Source organism: Pteronotus mesoamericanus, unplaced genomic scaffold (genome assembly GCF_021234165.1).
Source record: "Pteronotus mesoamericanus isolate MK-2021 breed Mesoamerican mustached bat unplaced genomic scaffold, CSHL_Meso_final scaffold_651, whole genome shotgun sequence".
NCBI lineage: Eukaryota > Metazoa > Chordata > Mammalia > Chiroptera > Mormoopidae > Pteronotus > Pteronotus mesoamericanus.
The window spans coordinates 37054466-37078769 of NW_026555325.1; the positions used below are offsets into that span (position 1 = coordinate 37054466).

Consider the following 24304-nt stretch of genomic DNA (forward strand, 5'->3'; position numbering starts at 1 on the left):
TGAAAACAAAGGAGGAAAAGCCAAGGGGGTCGAGAGGTGTTTATAGTAACCTTAGCGTCCAGGATATAACTATGGTTTCATGCAGACAGGATCAGTGGAATGAATTCGGATATTGAGACCGAGAAGACTACGTGGGGGAGGGGAAAGAAGCGCGAGAAGAAAAGGAAAGGCCTTTTTTTCCGGTGACGCGCGGTCACGCGGAGTTCTCTCGACGTGTGTGCACGCCATTGGTTGAACACGATCTGACGTCCCCCCCAGCCGCCCGGGCGCGAACCGCGGCAAGGGCGGCGCCGCCGCACTGGTTGTTGGTGAGGCGTGCGCGCTCCCGCGGCCTGCCACGCCCCCGCCCTCCGCCCGCCAACCCGCTCACCCAGTCCCACTTCGCGCCCATTTGGCCACGCCCCTCCCGTGCCTCGCCCCTCCTCCACCAGGCCGGCGGCGCGCGGAAAAGCGTCACGTGACGAGTGGCCCCGCCTCTTCCTCTCGGTCCCATATTGAACTCGAGTTGGAAGAGGCGAGTCCGATCTCAAAATGGAGGTAAAACCGCCGCCCGGTCGCCCCCAGCCCGACTCCGGCCGTCGCCGCCGCCGCCGGGGGGAGGAGGTATTAGGGGGAGAGCGGGGGGGTTGATGGGTAGTGGCCGGTGTAGGGGGCCTGGCTTGGTGGGAGCGGGGAGGCCGGGTGGACTGATCGGCGGTCCCGCGCTCTGCGTTGAGACGGGCGGTGGGAGGGGGAAGGGAATGCGCCTCGGAGGCCTCCTCGGGGCCTCTCACCCGCCTCGTTTTCTCTTTCGGCTGCACTGGTGGCCCTTCGGAGGTGCGGCGTGGCTGGGGAGGTCTCGGGAGGGGAGCTGGCCCACCGGCCGCGCAGTCTCGGATTTGAGGCCGAGGGAGGCATGGCGGGCCTGGGCGGGAGCGGTTGGGAGGAGATGGGGGGGGAGGGGAGGGAACGAGCAGGCACATCCGGGAGAGCGAGCAGGCGGGCGGCGGCCACATTGACATTGATCCGCTGCCGCGTTACGAAATGGCGCATTGGCCCGCAATGGCCGCCGCCGAGAAAGAGAGCGCGGGATTGGAAGGAAGAGGGAGGAGGCGGCCTGGCATAAAATACCGCAAATGGCCAGGAATCTTAGGGCGCGGTGCTTTTCCTGAAGTTCTGTTCGCGCCTGCCTAGGCCTTACAGACTCAGGGCGACGAAATTTTAATTGTCAGCATCCAGTTGAAAATAAAATTTTAGAAGTTTGCTTCTTTATAATACTCTTCTGATCTATTCTTGCTAATGTACTTGGAATTATACATATTTTTATCCCATCGTAAAGTAGCTTGAAAAAGACTTACTGGTTATAGAGGGGAAGGAGAGATGAATTTGTTACTTTCATTTATGCATTCATTGGTTTATTCTTGTGTGCGTTCTGACCAGAGACGGAGCCCACAGCTGTGGGTTGACATATTGGGAGGACGCTCTGAGCTACCCAGCCACGTTTGAAAATTATTTTTATTTATTTGAGAGAAAGAGAAACATCAGTTTGTTTCATTTACTGGTGCGTTCATTGGTTGATTCTTGCATGTTCCCTGACCGGGGATTGAACCCGCAACGTTGGCATAGCAGGGAGGTGTTCTATGCTCTAACCAACTGAGCTTCCTGGTCAGGGCTGGAAATTTTATTTATTTTCCCCACGGTGCTGGTTATAGCTTCTTGGGTGTTTGTTTTAGAGTACTGCAACCACAGATGAATTTTTCATGTGCTTGAGATAATTTATGTGGGGTGTGGTGGGTTTTTGTTTTTTTTTTAAGTCGATTTGTTGTTGCTGATTAAGCCCGTTTAACCAGGACTTGAAAAAATAAAGAGAATGAATGCTTTAGGCTATTAACCCTTTAACATTTTTTTCTAGCATGGGACAGTCTCTTCGTATTAAATGCCTTAAGATCTGTACCTTTAGAAGACACAGGAAGACATTAGAATGTAAATGTGAGCCCTTCTATGTAATGTAATGACTTTGGATGAACGATATCTTAATGCATGGATTAAATGGCAATTTATGTAATTTATTAAAGAGCTGGTTAAATTGTAAAACAGTTCAGTCCACATCTAAAAATGTCGTTCTTTTCAAGCATAGATTTTAAGTGCAGCTTGCCCTTTTTGTGACCCTGTAAGATGTATTTGAAAATATTGCCAAGTGATACGAGTGCATGTAGGTAATTTTGCAGGACATAACCTATCACAAATTGGTTACAGAAAGTTATGAAGAAACAAGATGGGTTGGGGGGAGCCTAGCCTTTTTTCTTTCTTTTTTTTTTTTTTTTTTGAGGAGTAACTTTAATATTACCTTGATTTGCTTGTAACCACTGGATTTCTTTAAATTTGCCGCTTGAGACTTTTAAGTTGCATCTCAACTGCTTTGTGGTTTAAAATTAAAGGCTTAACAGGAAAAGAAATGGCATGGATGAAACACTGCTTCTGCAACACTTTGGTTTCTTACAAAGCAGTTTCTTAGCATCTGAAATGATTTATCTTCAGGCACTTTTGTAGCTTAAAATTAAGGGACTTTTGATTCTAGGATTCCCTTGGACTTCATTTTAGTTGAAGTGTTAATATTAGAAAGGCTGGTTATAGGTTTTCTTGGTATTTTGGTTCCTTTAATAAACTGATGAGATTTGTATAATCCTACTCCAATTTTTAACTGAACAAAGTTTTAATGGTATGGATTGTGATGTTGAGTCTATTCATAGCGGAGTAAAGGCTTGTGCACCTTAGCAATTCACCTACTAAAACAAATAATTAAAATGTATTGGTTTGTTTTCTTAGGGCCACGATCCAAAGGAACCAGAGCAGTTGAGAAAACTGTTTATTGGTGGTTTGAGCTTTGAAACTACAGACGATAGTTTAAGAGAACATTTTGAGAAATGGGGCACGCTCACAGATTGTGTGGTAAGTTATTAAAGAAACAAAAAAAGTTCTTAGGGGTAGGGGACTTGTAGAGGTGTGTTTCAGTGCTTTACATTTTTTATTTTATAGGTGATGAGAGACCCCCAAACAAAACGTTCCCGGGGCTTTGGTTTTGTGACTTACTCTTGTGTTGAAGAGGTGGATGCCGCAATGTGTGCTCGACCACACAAGGTTGATGGGCGTGTAGTGGAACCAAAGAGAGCTGTTTCTAGAGAGGTATTTTAATACCATGTTGTATAACAAGTTAAACTGTAAAAATTTGTGGGTTTTTTGGCTTACATGTTTTTTTACTTACAGGATTCTGTAAAGCCTGGTGCCCATCTAACAGTGAAGAAAATTTTTGTTGGAGGTATTAAAGAAGATACAGAAGAATATAATTTGAGAGACTACTTTGAAAAGTATGGCAAGATTGAAACCATAGAAGTTATGGAAGATAGGCAGAGTGGGAAAAAAAGAGGATTTGCTTTTGTAACTTTTGATGATCATGATACAGTTGATAAAATTGTTGGTAAGTAGGAACATGAATAAGAAAGCAGAAGTGGTTTTTTTCTACTCTAAATCTACTAAATTGCATATAATACTGCATTGTGCACAATGGGATATAAAGTATATGGTTCAGTTTTCATGGTTACACTTGTGTAACTAGCATCCAGATCAAGAAATAAACATTGACATCCCAGAACATTCCCTCATACCCACTCAGAAGTCACTACCTTCCTGATACTATTTTAATGTTATATAGTGCTGAAGGATATCATTTATATGTGCTTTTTCAAACATCAAATAACTTTTGTTTATTTGATTTAAAAAAATTTAGTTCAGAAATACCACACTATTAATGGGCATAATTGTGAAGTGAAAAAGGCCCTTTCTAAACAAGAAATGCAGTCTGCTGGATCGCAGAGAGGTGAGTAGTACCACATATATTTAAACAGTGAACATGAGTGGTATTTGTAAGGTTCCTAAAGATCTTATTTGCCTGTGTTAAAGGCCGTGGAGGTGGATCTGGCAACTTTATGGGCCGTGGAGGAAACTTTGGAGGTGGTGGAGGTAACTTTGGCCGTGGTGGAAACTTTGGTGGAAGAGGTAGGATGGTTAGGTTATCTTATTCCTAAGTACATGTCTACCTAAAATTTATTGTTAAGTTGAATGTTAATTCACACCTTGATTTTCCTCAGGAGGCTATGGTGGAGGTGGCAGCAGAGGTAGTTATGGAGGAGGTGATGGTGGATATAATGGATTTGGAGGTGATGGTGAGTTTTTTTAAAAAATTGGTATTTTGACTTTGTTTCCTATGCTTTATTGAAAATTAAGTATTTTTTCCTAATTTCAGTCAAAACTTGAGTGGCCTAATGGTTAAAGTATGCTTCTGGACTAATACAGGAGGCTAGACTTTGCTTCAAAAATTTAACATACAGCTAATTATTTTTGGCTAATAAGGTGTATTGTACTAGTTAGTTGAGCTGCTGTTACATCTCAGGAGACTGTTTACTGTTTTCCTTAGTGAAATTGAAAGACTTGGAGAGAAAATTAATATCAAAATGTTTCTGCATTTATTTTAAATTCTTCCTCGCCCAGATTTTTGGTTTCATTAACCAGGCTTTTAATGCTAAATCAATTCATGGGCTTATTTTCCAGTGGCTTAAATGTAATATAAACTGTAGTTCAATAACTTGACTTTCTGTACATTTGTATTTTGTGTGACCTGATTGTTTTTAGGTGGCAACTACGGCAGTGGTCCTGGTTATAGTAGTAGAGGAGGCTATGGCGGTGGACCAGGGTATGGGAACCAAGGTGGTGGATATGGTGGCGGTGGAGGCTATGATGGTTACAATGAAGGGGGGAATTTTGGTGGTAAGTTTTCACTTGTTTTAAATATTGTTTATATAGTTCCATTATAGATGTTTAAAAGTTAAAATGTAGCATTTGGTCACATTTCATGTTGTGTAAAATTAGGATACTCAGCTGATGTGTAATTGAACTGAATTTTCTTACTGTGCTTCTTATTTAGTAAATTGGTAAAATGTTTTCAGCTCTTTATTTTGAACTTGAAATGAGTGTTTATTGGGAATGTATTTATTGCCAGAATTTCACTTAACGTTAGGCACTTTTAGACTGGACAAATGGGAAGAGAAAATGGTTAAAATGAATAGGATGTCATCTGGTGTCTAAATGATGAAAGTGCTTTGAATCTTGAGTGTGTCACAGTGCTGTATAAATTATAAGGAAGATTGCATCTTTACTCTGTGATACCCTCTGAAGAGCTTTGCTATGCATGCACTGAGCAACAACAGAAGGTTTTCCCTAACAGTTAACGTAGAATATCATCTGTCACTGATTTAAAAGTCATTGTGTGAGAATTAAAGTGGATTAAAGGGACAATTTTTATGGTTTTAGTCGTATAAAGGAGAGAACATACACAGTGTCACCTCAAACAATGTGACAGCTATCTAGATACATGCTTTTGGGACCACTTTTCACTCTTGGTTTTCTTAGCCATGTCTGAGGTTTGCTTGTGGACCTCCATGGTGGGGAGTTTGCTAGCTCTATAAAATCTCTTTTCAAAGGGTTGCGCATAAGTTGTAGAGCTCGCTATGATTACTAAGGTGATGTGTGTGTGTGTGTATGCATATGTATATGTATACATATTGAAAGAGGGACATAATTGTGTTACAGTCAACCACAAATAATAACTTTGTAATTTCAGGGAACTACGGTGGTGGTGGGAACTATAATGATTTTGGAAATTACAGTGGACAACAGCAGTCAAATTATGGACCCATGAAAGGGGGGGGCAGTTTTGGTGGAAGAAGCTCGGGCAGCCCCTATGGTGGTAAATAATTTTTTTTTCATCAAACTTTATAACCCTTTTTAATTTAAAACATGTATATTCTAAAATCCTCTACATGTATATTTCCAGGTGGTTATGGATCTGGTGGTGGAAGTGGTGGATATGGTAGCAGAAGGTTCTAAAAACTCAGCAGAAAAGGGTAGGTATCTTTTAAATTTTTATTGTGATGATAAAAACATATGTGGAACTGTTCACTGAGTGTAATAATTTTTTTATCCTGTATTATTCAACAGGCTACAGTTCTTAGCAGGAGAGAGAGCGAGGAGTTGTCAGGAAAGCTGCAGGTTACTTTGAGACAGTCGTCCCAAATGCATTAGAGGAACTGTAAAAATCTGCCACAGGAGGAACGATGATCCATAGTCAGAAAAGTTACTGCAGCTTAAACAGGAAAAACCCTTCTTGTTCAGGACTGTCATAGCCACAGTTTGCAAAAAGTGCAGCTATTGATTAATGCAATGTAGTGTCAATTAGATGTACATTCCTGAGGTCTTTTATCTGTTGTAGCTTTGTCTTTTTCTTTTTCTTTTCATTACATCAGGTATATTGCCCTGTAAATTGTGGTAGTGGTACCAGGAATAAAAAATTAAGGAATTTTTAACTTTTCAATATTTGTGTAGTTCAGTTTTTCTACATTTTAGTACAGAAACTTTAACAAAATGCAGTTTTGAAGGTGTTTCCTTGTGAGTTAACAAGTAAAGAAGATCATTGTTAATCACTATTTTGTATGAATTTTGCTAAAGTTAACTGTAAAGAAACACCTGCTGACTTGCAGTTTAAGGGGAATCTATTCTCCCCATTTCCAAACCATGAAATGAATGGGCTCTGACATGTGGAGAGAATAGATAATTTGTATGTTTGCATTGTGTGTTTTAGATAAATAGAATTGGGTATTTAAATTAGCATATTTGTGACTTTAATAGCATTAAGATTTACCTTCAAATGAAAAAAAAATCTCAAAATTCCTATTTGGTTTTGTGCATTTTCCCCCCCAAATGTAATCATGATTTTAGTGTGTTAGCTTTGCTGAGAGTCCTAGCTGTGTTTAGAACATCTCCATTTTACATTCACCTTGGTCACATGTTAACTGCTTCCATGGTTTTATTTGGGTGTAAAGAATGTCTACTGCCCTCTTTTAACTCTACAAAGAGGCAGTGGATGTTTTCCCTTTTCTCCTCCATTAAAAGTCATTCTTAAAAAACTATTCAAAATACAGGACCACTAAGCCTGCTGTATCTGAGCAAATTGGTGGCTACCTTTTTTTCCTTTTTAAAGCACAAGAGGCCCATAAATCTTCAGTTATTTTTCCTTGGTTTAATATATATTTTTTTGATACAAACTCTGAAAGCAAGAGAATAAAATCATGCATTGTTGAACCCTTAACTGGCTGGCATGCTTTTCCTGTTTGTACCCTCTACATTTTACTGTATGGAACAAAGGACAGTCTAGATGAAATTGATGCACATGACTTAATGCAGAAGTGTGACCACAGTTGCTTAGTATAATTTCCACTTTCCAAAGACCTGAATTTAAATTTGGATCGTCTTGAGTTCTATTCAAAATCCCAAAGAACACACTGTTACCCTATGTGTATGCTTGAACCTAAATCATGTTGATACAAGCTAATTTGTTTGGAAGACCCTGGGTGAGATTTTTAGGTAATGAGGTCGTATAAATATATATATATATATAAAAACATCATTGTCTACTGTTTCGCGCCAGCCTAGTGCTTAAAATTTCATTCAAGCCCTAAGTATGTGCCCTGCTGTTACTATTTCTTTGGCAGTTGAACGTTGAATTCAAGGTTCTTATTTTCGTTTTTAAGAAATACTAAGCAAAAGAAGCAATAAAAAGGGGAATGGGGCGTGCTAGTGTTTGCATATGCTCTCTTGTTGCTCTAATTCTGTGCCTCTGTGCATTAATATTTGGATGCATGCAATGCCAGCATGGAAATCGGTCTTCACAGATACTGCAGTTTTCCAGAAAACACTCACAAACCAATAAATGTAACAGACAACATGCCATTTGTCAATGGACGTATGTGAATAAGCAGTGTAGAAAATAGGCAAATAATAGAAAATGGTTAAGTCTTTAACAATTTCAAGTGTGGTTATTATATAAATGGACACTGTCAATGTTTATAATTTAAACGTGGGTACCTGGTCAAAATAATGCTTGGGAAACATTTTATTAAAACTGAGCTAAATTGTCTCAAGTTCTTTTATTCATATAATATGGGTTGAAGGACTGGGGGGAGATTAACATTTCCTGTTTCTGTGTTTGTGGAATTGTTTGACACAACCTTGACAGTATCCTATAATGGTATATGAAATTAATTGTACTGTTAACAAACTTTCTGTGTTCTGGAACTAGTTTAATAGTGAAAATATTTTCAGTAAGTTGATGTTTGCAACCTATAAGCAGGTGAAATCTGTGTATGTGACCTGTTTATAAGTTGTATTAGCTTAGTTTTTGTGAACAGTGTGGAAAAGTAAGCCATGAGGAGAGCGATTTAACCAGCTTTAAAGGACCTAAGATGTGCTTTTTAAGCACAGTGTGGATCAAAGGAGAATCACTAAGACAGGACTTCAGCAGCCTTTGAGTATGGACAAGTCAGCATAAATAAAGAATGACAAGGCAGCAGCAAGAGCTTCAACTACAGAGAAGTGAAGGCATAAGATACTATGGTGATAGTGAGCAACTTTCCAAAAGCTAGTTAAATCTGCTTATTACAACTGAAATATCGAAGAAAGTCTAGCAGGAAGGAGCTCTTCGCCTTTTGGAACATCAATGAGAGATAGTTGCCACAGTCACTAGGTCTAGCATTTAGACCTGCAAGGAAGGGCAATAAGCATTAGGTAAGGCTTGAATTTGAATTTTTTCACTAATTAAAGAGTAATTTTTTGTAAAGCAAGGTAAGAGTAATCTTTTTGATTTGCAGGTTGAATGAGAACCCTACTTGCCTAAATGAGGAATGTCTTTCCTACCATCTTAAATACGAACGTTTCTGGCTGGGTAAGGTTTGTAGCTCACAGTAAAACCTGATGACACCATTTGTTTCCCTACAAATTTCTATTACACATTTAAAACTGTTAGGTACATTAATTAGCAAAGCTGTTTGGCTGAAACTTTTATTTTGGAACCACATCCAAAACATTTTAAACAGCTTAAATTTTTTCCTGGAATAACCGTGAGTGTTCACATCGAGTGAGATCTGGCCCTGTGTACACAATTCATTGTTGGTGTCTTGAGGGTAAAGTCAGTTTTTGATGAGAAAGAAAGGGAGTAACCTCCAGTTTTACAGGATTTTTGTAATAAGCATGGCTCAGTTTTAACAAACACAAAGCTGCCAGTCCTTGGTTAGGAAAAACATCTTGGAATGAACTTTTTAAATTGCCAGATGATACAAATATCAAAATAGTCTCCATTAAGTGGTTCATGTATTAAGTTCTCTTGCATATAAAATCAGGATTATTTGGACGAAAGGATAAATACTTGGTCCTTTTTTCCGGTTTTTAGTCTCATTTAACCTGTTAACCAGAAGCAGTGGGGGCCTAATTAATGCTAGCACTCCTTTTTAAAAGAATTTCCCAAAGAATAATTAAAATTACTGGTGAGATTAGATGCTGATTTCATAAGGGCTATTGCTGCCCCCAAAAGGCTTGTCAAAAACTGAGATTTGATGTTCACTCAAAAAAACAAAAACACCTGAGGGATGGATGTTTAAAATAAAACTTGTTTCTAAAATACAAATAAATGAGATTCTTCGACAAACAGCAGTACGTTTGCCAGGGTTCTCAAAATGACTGGTTTATCAAAATTAGGAGGACTAGATTTCTACACATCACTACAGAATTGAAGTGTTGAACACAGTATTGATGGCTTTTTTTTAAAAACAGTTTTAGTGAAGCAAATTCCCTAAGGAAACATTTTAAATAAGGCATTCTTTTCAGCCCATTTCATTTCTTTATGAAATAGTGATTAAATGTAGTTACACTGTCACTTCTGAAAAATAGGATTCTCTTAAGTCATAGCAAGCACAAGTAAAGTTTATAAGGGAAATGGTCAAGGCAAACTTCACTGGTTTTGTCACCAACTCACAGGTTACTGCTTTCTACATTCTAAACAAACCCTGCATTTCCACTCATGTCCTAAAGAAGAAACTGGGTAATAAGGAACTAAACAATTGAGATAACCTTGGTTTGGAGTTCAAGTACAGAAGTCACAATTTGATGTCACAAAATAGGGAATAAGCATGCTAATGTTACAGGGGTAACGTAAGGATTGTTAGCTTATAAGTATTCACAATTTTAAATATCAATGTTTTCTGATTTTTAAGACTTAAGAGGTGGTCTGTAATGGATTCAAATGTTTCATTTGTAGGATACTGAAATGTTTACAGAAAGATAACTTTTTCATTAAAATATTTTTAGAAATGTGTGTGTTGTTTTGTCACTTCACATTGTTCATGTGACTTAAATATAGGTGAATATGACATACTTTACTAGTAAGTAATAAAAACAGGAAACTTGGAATGAGCCTTTACATGTCAGTTAATTTTAAAAATGGATTCTGTTCAAAGAGAAAACATTGAGCTGGGAAATAGGCCTGGAAAATTATGTTTAAAAGCTTCTGCCACTTCAGAGTTAAGCCTTTAAAAGGACAGCATATATGAGATACGTGGGGGAAAGTATCAGTAGTTAAGGATAACTGCAGTGTCAAAACATGAGAAGAGGACGATGGAGCAAGTGAAAAAAACTGGGGAGGATGGAAGGGGGTTCCTTCCAGATGCTGGAAGTGCCGTGTTTCTTTAGGACAGTGAGTTGATGGAATGAATATTCTGTGCTATGAGGGTGGGTTGGGCAAAACTTTCATGAAATAAAGTAGTTTTAAACTACAGTACTGCAATTTAAAGGTAATGGCTGTTAAAATTTGTGTGAGGTGTAGGATTTTGTTAAAAGGGATATAAAAATATAACAAGTATATGGTTTCTTAGCAGTAACAGCTGTTAAGATCATGGTAAGTGAAATGGAACTAAAGGCATGTAGGGGCTTAACACAGTTAACAGGATTGCAACACATTTTCAAGTATTCAACATAGTGTCACAGTATATGCAGTGGTTTTGTATTATGCAGCTGTAACTACAATCCCAGTTTAATACTTGAATTCCAAAACAACTCAGGTTTTGATTCCCAGGGAATACGGCTATTTACTTTCTCATGAAAATGCGTTGTTACATGAAACAGATACTTGGACAGGATAAATTGGAAACCTACATGTCCTCATAACAGACCAGTGTTGTGAAGATCAGTGTTAACCTTTGCAAAAGTGGGGTCCTGTTACTACATGAATTTGATTTAATACAGAATTCAAAGTGCCAAGAGTTGAGAGAGTAAGGTAACAGTTAAAAGGACATTTGGCCATTACATTTTAAAAACAATAGGTAATAAAGGTGTATTGAGAACTTGAAATGGGCAAAGTACTGAAAACCAGCCAAGAAACAGGAATTTACCCATATTCAACTGCTAGAACTGGTAGGTGATGGAGTGAGTTACTGCATTTTTCCACCCCCCCCCCCCCCCCCGTGGCTTGTGTTCCCACCGACGCCTCTCCCCTATCAATTCACCACACTGTTCGCATCTATGAGGTTTTTTTTGTCTTTTTTGCTCAGTTCCTCCACCCGGAAAAGTGATGTGATGTATAAGGGTATTGACAGCTTTAAAAGATGGTTAAATTTCACTACAGTCCTTACAGGAGTCAGGGCGTATCATGGAAGAATTTTATAAATGTTAGCCATATCTGAAGGTTACAGGGTAATTTTTAAATGTAGTTCATGTGTTCTGTCAAAATGTTGAGTAAACCTACATCCTTTATAGGGATGTCTGCTTTTTTGGTGTGTGCACTGCACTGGAAGAATTGTATTGGGCTACACATTAAACTGCAAAACAATCACAAAAACCTCAGTGTTTTAAATAAATTTACAATTTTGTGGGGGTCAGTATTCACAGCTGTCTGGGGCTGCAGGTTGGACACCCTTGCAAGTTTACATTGAAGGAATTCTGATACATCTTCCATTTGGATTTAATCTGTTATCCTCTACTACACCTTCATTTAATAGGTACTGGGAGAGATGCAAATAGGATTTGCCTATCAGTGAAAAATTTAAAAACAGCTTGGGCAAATTATTTGGGGCTTAAAACTTTATGCCATGTTACCCTTGGGCAGTTTGGTGTTGCTAACTGACCCCTTAGAATGTTGATTTCATATGCATTAAAGTAGCATTTACATTGAAAGTAGTTACAAAACATGAAATTTGACTTAGTTGTGCCTTAAACATTAAAGGAGGCTTGTGGTGGGTGGGTTTAATGACTGAAGCAATATATTAATGGTGTTTTGAAATTTGGCGACAGTAATGCGATGTTAAAATTGTGATTTTTTAATGATAGTCCAAGTACTGTGTGTACCAATGTGGTTTGCTACCCACAATGATGTTAAATTTCACTGATGTTACTGAAAATAAAGTAACTTTGTCCCAACCAAAATTCTTTGCCCTAAGTTCTGTCCACATTAAAAATGTTTTTACCCAACTTTTTTGTGTGTGTAAATGGAGATAATACCCGCCCTCATTGAGTCTGTTGATTAAATGTGAAAATGGATAGAGCTAAACCTAGTTCCTGGTCCATGATCCCTGAAAATACTTTTCAGTAATATATCCTGAACCGTATCTAAAGTTTTAATGGATAGTAAAGTTGATTATGCCAGTGTCTCAACAAATGATTAAATTTTCTATGGCTTTAAGTTTTTCCAGTTCTAGTGTTAAGTGAAAGCTGAAACTGGCCTGATAAGTAGCCTTAAAATAGGAAAGAATTATATGTGTTGGAGGCTTTAAAAGTGGAAGTATAGGAAGCACTGTAGATACATTAAAGCAGCCATCCTGTCCCTCTGAAGCACAGGCTTGAGAAATACCAAGAAAAAATGTTTTGTATGTGAAATGCAGTATCATGCAAATAAGGTTCGTAATGAAATGCTTGATACCTCAATGTAAAAGGCATGGGTACATATTTTTAAGAGTTCAAGTTTAGCAATTAGGCAAATTTAACCTTAGGACAAAAAGCTCAAGTATTTCAAATCAGATGAGATGAAAGCTCAGCTTTACTTTTTTTAGTCAAATTAGGATTTGTTTTACACAGGTGGACCTCAGGTACTGTGGGTTGGTTCCACAGCACTGCAATTAAGTGAGCTGTAATGTGGAGGGTCTTTGATTTGTAAAATACCTGAAGTGCAGTAAAGCCAGCACAATAAACTGAGGTGTGCCCATATTTAAATGATTTAGTTTCTAATACATATGCAATATGGTAATTTAATATTTAGGTTACATGAATGACAAGATACTTTGAAATTAGGTTTATTAAAACGGCGTCTGTTCTGAGGCAAGCGAAGTCTCTTCTGGTTTGTCCTGCAGTACTCTCCTTGTAGTAGGTGCTAGCCGATTCCAGGTCTGCTAGATGGGGCTGCTGGGAATAACCATCACCCTCCAACCCCCACCCCCAGTTTTGTTCAGGGTGGGGTGCTTTATTCAAGATTTGAAATTTTTTTCTTCGGAGGTTGGAAAAATTTCCAGGGATTTCATCACCACCATTACAGGAAGAAATTCTATTTTTTACTTTCCTCTTTTTCTTTTGGGGAGGAAATTCTTAACCACACGAGTAAAGTCTGTACAGTCTTCCCATTTGAATGCCTAGATCCATTACCTTTAAGTCAGTTTCAGCCTTAGCTTTCCAGTCCTCAAAAGTCAACTTCAATAAAGCTAATTTGGCTTTAGTTTCTTTCACTTGCAACCAAAAGGTATCCTAATAAGGCTAAAGGAAATGAGAACGTGCCCATTGATAAGAGTGCTTAGGTACAGCACTTTGGAGTAGCTCAACGTTACCCTCTACAATCAGGGGTGTCCAACCTTTTGGCGTTTCTGGGCTGCACTAGAAGTTGTCTTGGATCGCACATGGACTACATGGCGACCTAATCACAAAACTCAAATGTTTTAAGTGAATTTACAATTTTGGGTTGGGCCACATTCATAGGCATCCTGGGCCGCGGTTGGACACCTCTGCTGTAGATGAGGAAATGAACCTGATCGCTTTGAGTTACTGAAGGCCATTCCTGAATAGCAGCAACAAGCCCAGGCAATCTGGCTCTAGAGCCTGTGGACCTCTGCACTGTAATTCTAATAGATAATAGTGCTCTCAGTGAATAGTTTGCACACAGTGCTTATTCTAAACGTGCTTAACCCTCAAACGAATCATTTTCCCACTTAAAGACAAAACCAACCAAGACACATTGGATTAGGTGAGGAAATAATGAGTCAATGCTGTGACTGGTTTATTGGGCAGCAGAAAGATTTTCAGACCTTTGATGGGGCCTTGATTTTGTGCTTGATATTTTTTGGTTTGCAGGCTGGAGCTCAATCCCCTGAGCCAGACCGGCCAGGGTGAGATTACACTGATTTTAACTGAGCGGATTTTTCTCACCTAGATCTCCCTCTAGTCATCTCCAGGTAACTCAGTTCTTAAAGATACTCAAGTCCTCAATTCCACCTTTACCCCACGTCGAATCTGTCAGAAAATCCATTTTTACCTTTGAAATGTGTAGGGTTCAATGCCTCCTCACTTGTCACCCTAGACCTCGCCACCATATTTAATGTCATTATTGCAGAGCCTCCCCATTGGTCTCCCTGCTCCCACCTTTACTCTCTGGGCTACCTTAAACACACAAGGCAGGGTAGACTTTTACAAGTCAGATGTTACTCCGACTTGATACCTCCACTAGCTCCCTACTTTGCTAGGTAAAAGCCAAAGTCCTTACAAAGGACTAACAAGGCTCTGCCATGTTCGCTCCTGTACGCGCACACCTTTCCTTTCCCTCCTTCCCCTCCATTGTCAGCCATGTATAGAGTATTTTTCTCTAACAGGCCTCAGAGACTTTGGACTTGCTGTGTCCTGTCTGAAATATTCTTTTTAGCTAATGGAATGGGTTTCCCACACCTTCAAATGCTGCCATCTCAATAAGGCTTTTACTATTTACAACCCTATTTTAAATTGTAATTTTTTTTTGCTGGTCTTCCCAGTCCTTTCTGGTATAGTGTAGTACATTTGCTGCCTTTGTCCACTAGTTCCAGGAGGACAGGTTTTCAATTTTTTTTTGTTGTTTTAAAGATTTTATTTAGAGGGGAAAGGAGGGATAGAAGGAGAGAAACATCAACGTGTGTGAGACATATCGATCAGTCAGTTGCCTCTCAAGCCGTCAACAGGCAACCTGGCCTACGACCCAGACACGTGCCCTCGACTGGGACTCAAACCTGTGACCTTTTGGGTCACAGGCCAGCACTCAACCCACTGAGCCACACCAGCCAGGGCTGTCCCCTGTACTTTAAACAATACCTTGTACATACTTTTCATGTCAAGATAGACCATTTTCCTTGGTTGAAATGTACCTGCTATGGAAGTAATATCTTCTTGATACACTTCATTTTTCTATATCTCTGAGAAAACATTCTGAAAACGCAAAACACCTAAATGTGTTAATGTACTGTCATTGAAAATACTGTGAATAAACTCGAATGAATTACAAGTAATTTAACAATCATAGTATTTCTTTATTAGTACCAGCTTTTCAACTAAATTGGTGGTGTTTTTTTTGCCAGAGCTAAACAATTTAATATAAAAAAAGGCCATTTTTTTGGTTCATATAATATTTATAAAAAAGTACATAGTGGTTAGTTTTGTGCAACAATTTGCTTTTAGCCAGATGTCAAAACATACACATCTATGAATGTAACAAATGAGATAAGAACAGTATGAGTTTTTTGTAGTATTTACACGTGTACAGAAACTATCTCAAATGGTGTTCTAAGAAATTAAGTTTGCAGTTAATGTGAAACTGATTTCAGCATATTGATATTTAATGCTTTTAAAATTTTATATTCTACATTAATTTTGACTATAACTTTGCATAGAATTATAAAGTATATTTCTGCATTTCACATCACAGTAGGAGCTTTTAGTATACGTAACAGTACACACACACACACACACACATAAACACACACACACATACACACCCCCGTAGCTCAGAAAAGGTCAGATCTTCCCATACCTAGTTTTTCTTAACATCTGGCCTCTTGCTTTTGGGAACAAGGAACACATTGCCATCTCTCGTCTGCTGCAGGGAGTATTCACTGGGAGAGTAAGGCTTCCCATCTTCATCTCGTAGCATGCTGAAGACTTCAAGATATAAGGTGCTGAGTTGTTTTTTCAGTAGATGGAGGTTTTTGTCATTTTCTCCTTTTTCTTTGAGCAATTTTTCTTTTTCATCTTTTAAATGATCCAAATCTTGCTCCAGTTCCACTATATTTTCCAGTTTTCTTTTTCTGCAATTCTGAGCAGCCACTTTATTCTTACCCCTCCTACGTATATCTCGAATTAATGCAAGTTGAGCCTCATTGAATTGCTCCTTGGACATCATTTCATTGAAGTCATCAACAGGGAGGTTAATGATTTTTTCTACAGGGAATGGGATGTGGAGAGCTTTTGCCCTTAGCTCATCTCTTGTGAGATGAGCCTCCAAGCGGTTTGAATGTTTGTCTTTTGTGAATGGGGTTTTGCGATGACCAGGACTTTGGGGCAATTCCTTCTTTTGTGTGTTTTCACATTGGGCATCACGCACTGGAGCACTGTGCCCCCCAGATGGTGACAGGGGTTGAACTATATCCCCAGAAGGCTGTACTGGCTGTGTTTTAGGTCCATTGTGTTTGACACTTGCAGGGGCACTATCTATCTCTTCCATCTCAGAATCACTGAAGCCAAGTGGTGTGTCTCCATAGATAGAAGACTCCACCGAGTGTTCTGGTGATGCCAAACTGGGACTTGTGTTCAGTGAAATGCCAGAGTCAGAATCATTGAATTCTGCTGTGCTTTCAGGGTGGTTTTGATTGAAGGCTTTACAAAGTAATAGATCAGAAACATCGATGGGCCCGTTGAGCAGTTCTGAGAGTGACTGGCTGAAAGTAGCAGAGGGGGGCATGCTGTTGTCGTTACTGGGCTCTGCTATGAAAGTAGAATAAAATTCATCACCAAAATCTGTGTTTATTGTGACATTTGAGTTTAATGAGTTCACTGTCAACTGACTGGGGTCTTCTGTGGTGAGGATGCTGCTGCTGAAGGAATCCTCAAAAGCACTGAGAAAATGTGGGCTGCAGTTAGTTACTTCTTTCTCCAGTGAAGGGATCAATGAGTAGAAATGGTAACTGTTATCGGCATCTGCCTGTTTGGTTTCTGGACTTGGAACTGTGCTGGTCTCAGCCAGCTTGTCATTTTGAATATTAAGACACTGCAAGGAAAAGAATTTTATACTATGTAAATCAAGGATAAATACTGTCAAGAGCTGATAATCTATATCTGAGTAAAACTCCCCATCCCCATTTTCCTCCAAGCTGTTTTCTTCTCTAAGTCAGAGATAACTCCGTTTCCAACAGTTATTTACGCCTAAGCATCTGTATTATTTTCCGAGTTTCTAGATGGACTTCAGGTGTATCACGTATCTATATCCTCAAGCCATCTGGCCCTTTCACACAGCATCTAGGTGAGCATGGGCAGCTCTCATGACTGATTTAAAAGCACCCTCTAGTCCTTCCTATGAATAGGTGGCATATAAATAATAAATAACCAGGATGACTAATTTAAAGGCACTGAATATAAAATAGCAGCTTTGGTATGTATTATGTTAGATCTTAGTTACCTGTAATTCTGGAATGGATAATAGTTCCTCCCAAACTTGCTCAGTGTCCTGCTGCGTATTATCTAAATCACTCATTAGCTGAAGGATAAGAGGTTCCGCTGACTGATTCTGATTAGGAGCAATAAACGCTGGGCTCTCGATGTGGCTGGGAACTTCAGGAACGAGTGATTGAAACGTAGCTGGAGAAACCTAAAATTGACAAGGCACGGATCTCCATGAGCCCACTGCCAGCAGTGAGCGAGCGCCCTCCAAGACACACGCTGTCCCAACCCCTGAGGCTGCGCTGCTGTGGTTCTGCATCGTTCTACGTATCGTTACTTATGACCCCTATTTCTATGTAAAGAAACATCTTTTTTTCTTACACAACCGACTCAAAATTTACTTCTTATTTTCTGGTTAGTTTCATCCTATACACTTGAAGGCAAACTTGAAATGGGTAAGAATAATCTTTAGAGTTTATATCTTTTTATATAATACTATGTATAGTGCTTCAAATACAATAGGTTTATTAAGATTGTTATTCGAACACGTTTTGGCATTACCCTGCTTATTCTGCTCATCAACAACTGCCTGTTTCCACGGTTATGCTGATCCATGCTTCTGGCTACACAGCAATAAACATTTTCAGTTTTGTATTATGTGGGGTCTGTAAAGTTATGTTTAGGCTAAGGTTTCATTGACAAATTTCCTCTGAAAATGTTTTCATCCTTTTTTGTTCTTTAAATGGAGAGACATTAAGGGGACCCACATGGGCTATATCAGACAGAGCTGTGTTTTGCTGTGAACCAAATGTAATAATACCTCATTGTCATCTACAAATGGGAATGTCTCTGCCAAAAGCTGCATGCAGTCATCGAAGCACAAAGCATCTGGTTTGGGAATGTGGGCAACCTGGATGAAAGGGAAAAATACAAAGGGAAAAATTGTTTAACGTTCCATTACCAAGCTAAAGGTTCATGACTGAGGTTCTTAAACTGTGTACAATCTGGTTAATCAAGTATTTCTTAGTCCAGAAATTAGTTTAGTGTTGTAGTTAAGAGCACAGAGTCAAATCACTGGATGCAGACTGGTTTCCCTTATTTCTTGGATGCTCTGGGCAAGTTATTTAACCTCTTTAAGCATCAACTGCTCATCTGCAGATAAAGGGGGGGTAATGGCACCAATTCACGTAATCATTGCATTGATTGAGTAAATCAATCAGTCTATGTCACGTGCTTTAGAACGGTCACGATGCCCATCACAGTCGGTGCCAAAGTAATACCTGCCACTGGTTCCCCCGCTGTTACCGGTACTGCTGCTCTCGGATCCTCCCGTGCTCTTTCTATAGCTTATAAAGCTCTTTCATCTAATTAATGTCCTCCTAATCCTTCTAACGGTGAGGCAAGTCAGTCAGGTACTGAACTCATCAGGAGGCCGAGGTTGGGAATGACTGGACATGGTCATGAAGACACAGTAAAAGGCAAAACTGGAACTCAAATCCAGATGTTTTGACTCCTGGGTCAATGTTCTTTCCTCACACCCTGCCATACATCTTCCCAGGAACTCAGTACTCCATACCTGGGAGTAGCTGGCAGATCCACTGGTTTCTGATGGGATGTGTTGGGCTGGCTGAATTGGGAGGAATTCACCCGTCTCTTCATCTAGTTGTAACTGAGCGAAAAAGGCTTTCTCTTGCTCCTTTTGGAGTTGTTCTTGTCTTTCCTTTTCGAGTTTTTTCTGTTTTTCAAGCTCATGCTCCTTCCGCCGTTGACTGAAGTCAAATACTTCTCGGCTCACCCCAAGATCTATATCTTGCCTCCAAAGTATGTCAATCAAATCCATGTCCTATTTTCAAAAGAAAAAAGGACAGAGACCATGGCTAAGATGGTTTTAAAATGGCAGATACCACAAAATTCACCCTATGCCATTGCTCTTGGGGGTCATGGGGCGATTAACAAACAAAACCTGAATGGGATCCAATGTTCTGGGAGGGCACAGTTAGCCACGCAATTAATCTATTCATTTTAAAAAACAACAAGTAACCTACACACACAGCCACCCATTCTAATCATTTATTATTTGGGTTATTAATGATGGTAGAGGTCACAAAAGAGCAAAGGTGACAAATGTTACATGTTAAAGTTCCTGAATTAAAAGAGATCCCACACTTGTTTAATGGAATAAAGAAATTAGAGCAAGCACTCCAGGCCACTGGTTTATTATGAAAAATGGGATTTGGAGAACATGATTGAATATAGAGAATTTTTCTCTAAATTCGCTTAGCAAATCCAGTTTACACAGGACGGAAAAAAAACCCCAAGTTAAATTGTCAGTCTAGCAATTGTGAAATAGCACCAGTTTTCTGATTTTTCCTACATTGGCTTATCTCTTCCTCATCATTTCTTGCTACTCTGTGGCTCACGTTATTAAAACAATTTCACCTTGACCTGAGTTTTATCTTCTGAAGCATGAACACATCAGTCAAGTCTTAGCTGATGGTAATTTCGTGGCGCGGGTGAACTGAGGGGTTGTCTGTTGTCGGCCCAAACAGCTGGGAAGGGGAGAGCGCCCACTAGGTTCACTCCCGAGAAATCATAAACACACACACACACACACACACACACACACACACACACACACACACACACACACACACACACGGCACCCCCCACCCTCCCGAAGGACAGGCAGTATTAAGTTTTAAGATACTGGGAGAATCCCACAATGAGAGAATAGTTATTTTGATTTACTCTATGTATCAAGGTTAGACCTGCTTTATAGCTTGTACACAGCATCAAACTTTGTATTTCAGTTCTGCTGATTGCTGGAAGCACCAGGCTGGCTCTGTATGTCTAGAACTCTCCGAATTTCAGCCTTCCAAGGACAGAAATAACATGCTTGTGGCTTCAGTGAGCAGTCAGGCTATTTTTACCCAACAAAGGCGGAGCAGGCCACCCAGCCTAGCACAGCACAACCAGCTGGGTAGGAGAGGCGACCTCCAGCTGTGATTGAAAGTTGGTGTTGGACACTTACGAAAGCTGCTCAGGGGAGGCCATCATCATTCTAGCCTCCAACAGCCTCACACACAGTGCAAAGCACACAGGGCAAGCTGGGTTAAAACAATACCTGTAGCTCTTTAGAACTGGCTAGGATAAGCCTGTGTTTAAACCAACACCTATTAAGAGCTTTCTATATGTCAGGCATTGTTCTAAGTACTCTGCATGTATAAAGTAATCCTCAAAACAACCATATAAAGATAATACATATCCCTATTTTACATATAAGAATAATGAGGTTTAGAGAGAAGGGAGACTACTAGAAAGAAAGGGGCCGGTCAGGGACACGTACTGGGACAGTCTCAATCATGGGCTGACTCATGCATTTATAACCACTAGCCTGCACTAAAAATATACAATCTGATCACTGGCCAGTGGTTCCTACGTCGAAGGTTGGATTAACCACATGTCACCTGGATCATTTTCCTGGCCACAAGCAATAAAATAAGCAACGTAGAGGTATTCACAGCTGTCCTCTCAGGGGCTCCCCATTAAAGTAAATTACGAGAATCTCCATTTTTAAATGATTTGTTTCCATCTTAATGAGCATGCTTACTCAAAGGTCACGTGAGAGACAAAGGCCCAGGTACAGAGAAATCTACTTTAACACTGAGATTAGGTTGGACTGTATCTTCTTAGTGAATGCAGATGCAGCAGAGTATCTTCTCTAGACATTTTTCCAAACTGGAGCTATCTGACCAAGGTATTGAGGAGGTAGGTGTTCAGTATACTCACATGTACTAAATGCTAGTAGCACTAATAAAGGCATGCATGATTTTGCCATCGCAACTGAACTCTATAGTCTCTGTAAAATAGGCAGTACCCTTCCTACCTATTTCAAAAACTGATGCAGAATGTGCACTAACCTATTCAGATCAATGAGAGAGAAACCAGAACACTGGTCCCAGCACCTGGGGTCCACTCTGACACGCACCTCCCCCACTTTCCCCAGGCCGCCTAGGCCTGGGGCTTCTCCTTGTTAAGAGATTCCAGGATAAGAACCAGTGTCCAGTTTTGACTTTTTCATAAAAGAACGGAAAGAACACTGAAGCAATTAATTTTGGAAACAAGTCACAAATCTGACTTTTCCAGAGTATCCCTAGAATGGTTGGAGGAAAGTTTCTAAATGCAGTTTTCTCCAAAATTATCAGTGGTGACCACACCAAGAGTTGATATAACTCTTTTTTTTTTCTTCCCTCCCTTTCCTCCCACAAGATAAGATGTCCTGAGTGGGTTCAGATGGTTTAGCTATAAACTTAATATGTTATTCCATTCTACCCCTAATCATACAGATGTTGGTGGATCAAAAGAGACATGTGAAAGAACACTCTATTAATGTAAAGCATATGCAAACATTGTTATGCATGCTGATGGTGGATCCTACTACCAGCTATAAGTGAGACCAAATCCCAGGCCATTGGATAATAATGAAGTCAAGGACCTAAATATAGTAGGAGCTCGAAACAAGGCAATGAAGCTATTTGGTTCCTTAGAGATGGCCTGAAATCCACTACAAGGCATGTACAACATGTCTTGTTTAAAAAATAAATAACACACACTTTCATGTACTCACACAGATACCCATTCAGTTGCCACTCACTTCCTGGCATGACCACCTTCCAATGCACAGCTTGAAACCAAATCAGTTTTTTAAAATTTCCATAACATGATCAGAAAAGGGTATCTTGATGAATCCTTATCAAAAAACAGGGAAAGGAAACCATGAAGTACCATTTGGGTCAGCTCTTGAGCTGAGTATCTGATTATCTCATCTGATCTGAAACAACAGGGGATCTTGGGGGACAGAGGATTCCTGCAGCCCTAGCTTACTGTATCCACCGAGAATGCCACCAAAAGATGTTTCAAGTGACATCTAATTGTTCTTAATGCAGGCTGGGTGGCCTTCATTGAAATCATAATGGGCCCCCCCCAACAGGTTTCAAAGTGTTCTCAGAGGTTTCCCTCTGTGTTTTTGTTTACTTTTATGTAATATTTATTCTTGCTATGAGAAGTTTCTGAAAGAAAACTTACGCTTTTTAATTTTTAAAAAACAGTTATTTTGATCAAATTTAGATTACAGCAACAATGGGTTTCTTGTCATGGCCTTAATATGTAATAAATACTCTGTTACTCAGATTTTCACCTAAATTTCAAAAGAAAAAACCTGCAGTGATTTGATACTGTATAAAAGACTCAAAGCTTTATGTGGAAAATGAGAACACTTTCACCATGACCAGCATGGCTCAGCTGGTTAGGTGTCATCCCACAAAGTGAAAGGTTGCTGGTTTGGTTCCCAGCCAGGACACATGCCTGGGTTGTGGGTTCGATCCCCGGTCAGGGCACATGCAAGAGGCAACTGATGGATGTTTCTCACTTCAATGTTTCCCTCCCTCTCTTCCCCTCTCTCTAAAAATAGAAAATAGATAAATAAAATCTTAAGAAAAGACAGAGGAAAAGAAAGAAGGAAAGAAGGAAAAAAAGAAAAAAAAGAAAGAAAGAAAAAGGGAAAGAGAAAGAAAGAAAAAGAGGAAGAAAGAAAAGGAAGAAAGAAAGAAAATGAGGACAGTTTGTCGACTCAGAGCTGGGAAGCCCCGCAGGCTCAGGGCTGCATTTGTCCTGCGCTAACCTAACAGGCAGGGAGCATTTCCTGTAAGAAGCCCTGTGACTGGGCACATGACTTTTTCCACAGATGACCCATCCCTGCAAAGCTGAGCACCATCTACGAGGAAACAGTCCGGGTGGAGTCCATAGCAAACACGACAGTGGTCAGCGGGGAAGGGAAGTGCGTAAGGAAGAACTAAAACTGCTCTTCTGCGCTTAAGTCCCGGGCACTGAGGAAGTACAGCCGCCTTACCCTCTCCAAGACCCCACGGAAGAAAGCTGCCCTGAACAATGGCAGATAAGGGTTTGGGGAGGGAGAGGAAAGCAATGGGATGGTTTGTACACAGCATCCCAGCAGGTAATTCTTGAAGATGTGAAAAGTTTTCAGAGGGCAAGGCAGGCGCGGTTGGGAGCCTTCACATGCCACATGGAACAAATGCCACATGGAGCAAATGCCACAGCCACTTAGTGTCTGAATTCTTGTTGTTGTCCCTTAGTGACTCCTGACTGTGTTCCAAATTATGTTACTGTCTTGGCTTAGACAAAAGACAATTTAATAAGAAACATAAATGTTTGACAATTTGCATTAAATCACCATCTGGCCCAATGGAAATACTCATATGTAAAATGTATATATCATCATTTGCCGTCTGGGTAATCTGTTACATGTTTTATGGGACCTGTGAAATTGGACAAACCACTTGGAAACAAACACCTTTGTTTCAGGATAAACAAAGAAGAAAGGTCCTGAACACAGAACCCCATATTAAGTATGTTTTCCTGCAAGCCAATTTTAGTGCCTTCAACAAACGAGCATTTATCATGCTCAGAAGATTTTTTAAAAAAACCGGAATACATAAAGCAAAAGTGAAGATACCAGATATCACAATCTTCTCCTAAATTAAAGCAATTCAGTAAACTAAGGCTTTGGAAAAGTATTTGAAATGAAAAAGAAAATGGTTACTATCATAAATTCAAATGTGTGAACGAGGGCTGTGCCCCCCAATACCCTTTCCTTCTCCCCTCCCTCTCCCATCCTCTGTTTTGTCCTTCTAAAATAGAAGGACAGGAAGGTGGCGGGAGG

The 24304-nt window shown here is 39.8% G+C and overlaps 2 protein-coding genes across 7 annotated transcripts in view; one reads left to right on the forward strand and one right to left on the reverse strand.

The window, feature by feature from the left end:
- Positions 1–469: 469 nt before the first annotated feature.
- On the forward strand, positions 470–11334 carry HNRNPA3 (heterogeneous nuclear ribonucleoprotein A3). Of its 3 annotated transcripts, none has more exons than XM_054562606.1 (11): positions 470–603; positions 2806–2928; positions 3016–3162; positions 3244–3454; positions 3764–3853; positions 3937–4032; positions 4125–4199; positions 4666–4800; positions 5654–5779; positions 5867–5936; positions 6031–11334. In XM_054562606.1, the coding sequence occupies exons 1-10, from the start codon at positions 532–534 to the stop codon at positions 5917–5919; spliced, it is 1128 nt and encodes a 375-aa protein (XP_054418581.1). In that variant the 5' UTR covers positions 470–531; the 3' UTR covers positions 5920–5936; positions 6031–11334. The 3 variants fall into 3 exon arrangements, with proteins under 3 accessions (XP_054418581.1, XP_054418582.1, XP_054418583.1); XM_054562607.1 differs by having other exon boundaries at positions 8736–11334; XM_054562608.1 differs by having other exon boundaries at positions 475–537.
- Positions 11335–15434: 4100 nt separating this feature from the next.
- NFE2L2 (NFE2 like bZIP transcription factor 2) overlaps positions 15435–24304 on the reverse strand; it is a 32333-nt gene continuing 23463 nt past the window's right edge. For all 4 annotated transcript variants that reach the window (XM_054562528.1, XM_054562529.1, XM_054562527.1 and 1 more), the window contains exons 2-5: positions 19142–19408; positions 18386–18475; positions 17585–17773; positions 15435–17176 (exon numbers count right to left, since the gene is read on the reverse strand). In XM_054562528.1, coding sequence (XP_054418503.1) covers positions 15944–17176; positions 17585–17773; positions 18386–18475; positions 19142–19408 — 1779 coding nt within the window. In that variant the 3' untranslated portion in view covers positions 15435–15943. The remainder of the gene's footprint in view (positions 17177–17584; positions 17774–18385; positions 18476–19141; positions 19409–24304) is intronic.

Bases quoted from the DNA above. Each gene is read 5' to 3' on its own strand.
- HNRNPA3 (XM_054562606.1), top strand. From the start codon at position 532: ATGGAGGTAAAACCGCCGCCCGGTCGCCCCCAGCCCGACTCCGGCCGT. The intron at 604-2,805 runs GTATTAGGGGGA...TTGTTTTCTTAG, and splicing joins GCCGCCGCCGGGGGGAGGAG to GGCCACGATCCAAAGGAACC. The intron at 4,033-4,124 runs GTAGGATGGTTA...GATTTTCCTCAG, and splicing joins TGGAAACTTTGGTGGAAGAG to GAGGCTATGGTGGAGGTGGC.